Source organism: Diadema setosum, chromosome 12 (assembly GCF_964275005.1).
Source record: "Diadema setosum chromosome 12, eeDiaSeto1, whole genome shotgun sequence".
Lineage (NCBI taxonomy): Eukaryota > Metazoa > Echinodermata > Echinoidea > Diadematoida > Diadematidae > Diadema > Diadema setosum.
This window is the reverse complement of record NC_092696.1, coordinates 14,486,461-14,493,077: the sequence shown is the minus strand read 5'-3', so window position 1 is coordinate 14,493,077 and position 6,617 is coordinate 14,486,461. Positions and strand designations below refer to the sequence as shown.

Below are 6,617 nucleotides of genomic sequence, written 5' to 3'. Positions count from 1 at the left end.
AATATGTTTATAACGTTGTGCCAGACGCAATTAACAGGTGTCAAAAGACATCAACGGTTGAGTTCCACGGGAAAGGTTTGTGTCCCTTATCTATGAGGCTAATATTAACATCGACCATGTACTCCATGATGAGGCTATCGAGTCCTTGAGTATACGGATTCTCATGCAGGTACTCGCGTGGAATCCACCAGCGCGCTCGCCCTCTCTGTTTTGCCGTCTTGAGTGGCGGGAACCGAGAGAGGGCGCAATCCACCGAGTCCTGAAGCACGGGTGAGTTCATGTAGCGAATCATTTTCTGCAACGTCTGGTTTGGAGACGAGACGAGATCCTCATAGTATACGACCAACGGACTCTTCGCGGTTTGCAGCCACTGGAAGTATAAATTTCGCCATCGCAGACTCTCCCGCTCAACGAAGAATCGCCACCCTTTGATAAGAAACATTTCAAAAAGACGAGGTTCATGATAAGTTTAATAATTTCCTTGAAAATATATGAGAATCGTGACGACATGACGACATACTTTGATCCTATATCTCTCAATCAAGATGATCATCAGGAACTTCATAAGACTAAATGACAACAGTCATTACAACAACTATTCCATAAAAAGTGGGCTGCATAATAGCAAACGTGTATTCATAAAATACAAAATAATGAAAAATCATTCAGGCGCCAAGGGAGCAAGGGAAAGTAAAGAGGTTAAAGGGATCGTATAGTTTTGGTTGAGACCTAATTTTAGGTTTCTGACATTTTTTGGTGAGATAATGAGAAACCGTTTATGAAATATGAAAGAACATGTAATTCCATGAGGAATTCAACGTTTATTTGATGAAAATTGGTTTTGAAATGGCTGAGATATCTAAAACAGAGCGATTCTAATAAAGTGTGGGACCCACATTTTATTATGATCGTTTTGTTTTACTTTGTTTTTGGATGTTTCAGTCATTCCAAACCGTCATCAATTTGAATTTCTCTTAAAATGGTGTGCTCTGTGCTATTTCACAAGTGTTTTCTTGGTATCTCGGGAAAAGTTTAAAGCTCAATTCTCATCTCCACCAATACTGTACCATCCCTTTAATAACAGACTCTCTATCATTGAAATGAAAAAAAAAAAAAACAAACAAACAAAAACAATGCACGAATATTACTCACTAGGGCTCTGTGTTAGAGTGCGTCGCTCTTTGGCGCTCATTTCCAGTGTCAGTTCGTTGTATTTGTACGCCAGTGAAACGATGGCTTGGGCGGGATGACGTATCAACAAAATGGAACCTTCGAATTCCTGGATGTGTTCGATGTCGAAACGATGCGTCTTTGAGCAGATGACTTGTCCAGATTTATAGTCCACCGTTATTCCAGGGAAGGCTGAATAAAGTTGACAAAAGCTTGTTATTTGTTGCTCTCAAATTGGATTCAATTCATTTCATTTTTGCTCATACAATAATTTTAAGGGAAAAGTACAATGTCTTACAACAATTACATACATGTGAAACTAATCAAGTTGTTCAAAATAATTGCCTTATTGAAAAAGGGAGACCCATGTAAAAGGTAGATGTTAAAGAACAATGTTTAGGTTATAGAAACAAGCTGTCTAGCCCCTAGCACTTGCTTTAACGCATTGAGGACGAGCTGATTTTGCCATAACACACAAAATCTATAGACGCCTGCCCGATTATACTCGGGACGGGGCTAGTCTTCAGTGGGTTAAGGCCAGTAAAAACCCATTCGTCATTAGGATTGTGTTTCGGAGATTCTATTCCTAGCAAAAATATAGATGTAATAAATTTGTGAAACCAAAAGACAGGGATAGGCAAATAGACTGATAGAATGAATGAATACATTCTCGCAGTCGCAGAGTCCATGATAATCATGCATAAAAGAACAAGATGAAGCGATAAATGAATGAATGAATGAATGAATGAATAAATAAATAGATAAAAGGATAGCAGGGTTAGGTAAGTCTTTGTGTTGTAGTGGGTATGAATTCCAAATAAGGATGTCTTAGCGAGTTAATGAATGTATAAATCAGATTTCTGGTGTACGAACGACACGCTCACTATTTCTTCTTTCCTGCGTTTGCTCTTTCCCTGTCTTCTTATTCCCCTCCTCCCCACCCCCATCTTCTTCTTCTTCCTCCTCCACTTCCTCCTCTTCCTCTTTGTTTCACCTGACTGTAATTATCCTTCTTAACTCTAAGTTACTATACAGCGCCACCTACGACCAAGACCATCTACTCACTTTTCACAGTTCTTGGGTTCCCCTTCTCCTCGGGGTACACCGTGCCGGTATAGATACCCGTCGCCCGCTCCACGAGATGCCGAACCCAAGCGTTGCCGGACTGCGGGTAGCTGACCAGGGCTATGGTTTTCAGAGATTGGACCGGTCGAAAGTCTCTCCTGCTGCATATATCTGATGAGACACCAAAATTAACAAGAAAAGAAAATAACTCGTACCGATAGGAAAATACCTATAAAAACACACCAAAACAAATAGAAGTAGTGCCTGGTTGTATAAATAAATCAATTCACGAATGAATATGAAAAGACGTTTCATTCATTCATAATAAATGTCGGCAATAATTAATATTAATTATCGAAAGATTTTCTTTCTTGAGTTTCTTTTTGATGGTTTTCACAGTCATCTTCTCTCGCTTTTTTCCGCATTATGTCTTCTTTTGTTTTATGCTTGTTTTTGTTTGTTTATTGTTGTTGTTGTTGTTGTTGTTTGTTGTTGTTTTTTTTTGGGGGGGGGGAGGGGGGAGTGAGGCTATTAGGATCATTGTCGTACCAAGTTCCATCCAATAAGTATAAATGTCTTTTTAGGCAAATAAACTGGTGGTATGAATTGAAAAATATAAATGTTCAAAGAAGAGACAAGATCTGTCAGTAGTTGAGAATTTATTGGCGCATTTGTATGCCTCCAACACGAAGTGTCGCCGGAGACGTTATGTTTACGGGTTGCCCGGCGGTCTTCCGACGGTCGTTCCTTCCTTCCTCTGTCCTTCCGTCGGTCCGAAATCAATTTTGTGGACATCGTAACTGGAAACCATGTCTGAGGTATATCTTAAGAAAACTTTGCGATAGCATATTATTTATGAATGTACACTTTATACGTATGAGTGGACGAAGTTGTGCAATCAATGTTTGGCGCACAATCACATGTTCAAGGTCACTGAGGGCAGGGTCACTTTTTTCTCCATATCTATGCAATGTCTGAAGGTGATTTCATGAAACTTAGTGTATCCATGACGTATTAACTGATAAAGATTGTCTAGTTAAAGATTGGCGCAATGGGTCAAAAGTCAAACTACAAGGTCAGGTGAAAATGGTTATATTTAACTTCCCCAATGCCTCGAAATGGCTCGAGGTATCTTCATGGAACTTTTACATAACAATTCAAAGCCGAAAAATGACTCTTTTTGAAAGTTTGGGTCATGGGCCAAAGGTCAAGAATCAAAGTTCAAAGGGCCCATTTTATAACACAAATGATGCACAGGCCTATTTCGTGGATCATTGAGAATTGGATGCTTTCGTTTAACTGTTAACTCTCGTTTAACAGTCTAAAACCCAATCGATGCGCTCGTTGGTTTAAACAGTTCCAAAGTAACTCGTGCATCGAATTCTCACCGATCCACTCTGTCCTGTGCCTCATTTGTATATCATACATAATGATTGAATCTGTAGAGAAATATTTTGACCGTGGTGTCAAAGGTCAACTGAAAATGTTAAAATGTCACAATCTGTATTCATGTTTTGTAAAAAGCTCAAAGTACTATTATGAAAATGAATGTTAACCGATGTGGATTATTTTAAGAATATTGTGGGCCATGGCGTCAAAGGGCAAGTGTCAATGGTCAAGTGAAGGTGCTCATATTTATCTGCTGAATACGGTGACTGCCCTCTCTCAAACAATTTAGCCACTCATCCAAATGAAGCATTTCAGTTAAAGTTCTGGCCAGTTAAGGCCTATATGAAACGATATCACTGTTGACTCCAGTTGCCACAGCGTTCGCAGGTCATATTGGAAGAACCATGTCATATGTTGGAGGCATACAAGTCGCCATGACGTCATATTCCCCTCCCCCTTCTAATAGCATGTAATGAAATTTCAGTCGATTGTAATATAGAGTAATATCTCAACTATGATTTCTCCTGCCTCATTACTATACTTAATATCAATACTTGACATCAATAATACGCATTCAAAGTTCCACAGTGGTTGTTTCTGTCCATAACTCACATTCTAGAACTATTTTAAAGCACTAATGCTGGATTTTGTTTCATTTGCATAGGGCAAATTATGCCTTTAACGTTCATCTTACCAAACTCGTCGACACGTTTCGAGGCCGACCCCTCGGCACCGAACCAACGCGCTACGCGTGGCCCGACGACGCGATCAAGGGGGAGTTTCGTCATGACCACGACGCCGAAGATGACTTCGACAACGAAAAGGACGACGAGACCGACGGGAAGCAACATTCTCACGCACATCCTGAAAAGGAATAAGGGTTGTATATCTAATATATCGCCAAAGTATCATTGTCATTATCTTACAAACAATTTTCAATTCATTTCACGACAACGCATATATTATGGGATAAGGATAAAATAAGAATTGTCATAGCACGTCTAAGCGAGAATCCACTGCAAGGATGTGAAATTTACTTCATCAGGGCAATTACCCCCTGAGGACAATTACCCCCACCCCCCCCCCCCCCCCCCCGGCTAAATACTTGTAGTTAGTAATAAGGTTAGAGTAAAGATTAGGATTCGGGTTAGGTTTAGGGTTAGGGTAAGGGTTAGGTTCAGGATTACGATTAGGCTTAGGGTCAGGACTGGGAAGGGTCTGAGGCCAGAGCCTATGCTTCACTTTTAATTACCATCATTATTCCACGCCTCTCTCTATGTCTAATAATCCAAAAACAAAGAACAATATGAGCAACATCTACTTTCAGGCCTACTTCAGCTACTGCTCCTTCTAGTACCACCCCGAACACCGTCATTACCACTATCACAACAACTACTTGATACTTTTATAATACAACTATTCACTACTACAGTATAATGTAATGTAATGCTACTAGGTTATAACTATGATTCATATCCTCAAAATTAAAGAAAAAAAAAAGAAAGTCACTTCACCTTCCATATCACTAGTATTGAAGTGTCTTTTATTACTAATATTGCTACTATAAATTACACTCCGACCTCTTCATCCGGATCTCTCTAATATCCGGATGTGATGTCGGCCTGATCTTTTTTAAATCTAATTCTAATCTAAAAAAAAAAACAACAAACAAACAAACATGCATTCAGACATCCATTACCCCCAAATCACCGCAAGAACATGGCCAGAAAACAAGTCATTATCAGGGCACAGTACATGCGATCGTTCTTCGGCAGCTGCGTTTATTAACATTGAGTCTTCCATATCCGGCCAAATCCCTTATCCGGATTAGCGCCGGTCCCGTCTTGTCCGGATAGGGGAGGTCAGACTCTAATACTAGTACTAGTACTACTCCTACTACTATTACAATTAAAAGTTACAACTAAAACACTAGCTTACTCTGCTCGTGAGAAAAAAAAAAGAAAAAAATCACACTCTCAATAAATGCTACTCTCGTACAAATTGTTATTTCCGAATTGAAAAAAGTGACCCAGTGGATAAGAGCTAATAGATTGTCACTTAATCTTTTGAAAACTAAGTATATGTTATTTAGCAATTCTATAGAAGTTTTACGCAAAGATATTATTTTTGCTTACACTCAATTAGAACGTGCATCTCATATAAAATTCCTCGGGATTACAGTGGACGATAAACTTTCATAAAGGCCACATATCATTAATATTAGTACAATAATTTCACTTAATATTGGTATCATTAATAAACTCAAGTTTCATATTCCATTGTCTTCTTTGCTGACGTTGTATTTTTCTCTAATTTTACCTTACCTTAATTACGGACTTTTAGCATGGGGTAGCGCCAATCAAACTTTGTTAGATAGACTACTGTTATTACAAAAAAGGGCACTTCGTGTTATTTGTGGCGTCCCGCCACGTTCCCATACAAATCCATTATTTACCAAATATAACATTTTAAAAACCAAAGATTTGTATTATTTTTTTTTAAACTTGGTCAGTTTATGTTTAATTTCAACGCAAATGCACTTCCCTGTATATCTGTTAAACCCTCTCTGATGTTTCGTTTTCATTAGTTATTCACGTCTCATCAACCGCAGGGTTCATCATCCAACCATCAATCAATTAATCTCTGAATTCATTATAATGAAATAGCCATCGTAATCTTTTGCACGGCTGTGTGCAGCCACCAGCTGTTTGAAGCATCTCTTTAATTCCCTCTTTCGTTTCCTTGATCAACGTGTAGGCATTCTCTCATTTCCTTCTTTCCTTCCATTTTTCCATCCATTCTGTCTAGTCGTGTCATTTTGCTGTGCGTCTCCTGTTTTGTTTCGTCTTGTCTTAAATTATATTTGTGCTAAGTATATGCAAATAAGTATTTCATTAGATTTTCCTTAAAAGTGGTTCACAATTTAAAGCTTGCTTTTTAATGGACCTCTCAATTTTTTTTTCTCAACTGAAACATAACCTTGTATTACTTTT

At 38.6% G+C, this 6,617-nt stretch overlaps 1 protein-coding gene across 1 annotated transcript; it reads right to left on the bottom strand.

The window, feature by feature from the left end:
• Positions 1 to 40: 40 nt before the first annotated feature.
• Positions 41 to 4,487, bottom strand: LOC140235639 (sialate:O-sulfotransferase 1-like). The gene is made up of 5 exons (XM_072315650.1): positions 4,332 to 4,487; positions 4,233 to 4,239; positions 2,236 to 2,406; positions 1,153 to 1,362; positions 41 to 426 (listed from the first exon to the last, which is right to left on the bottom strand). The coding sequence occupies exons 1-5, from the start codon at positions 4,485 to 4,487 to the stop codon at positions 41 to 43; spliced, it is 930 nt and encodes a 309-aa protein (XP_072171751.1).
• Between the last annotated feature and the right edge of the window lie 2,130 nt (positions 4,488 to 6,617).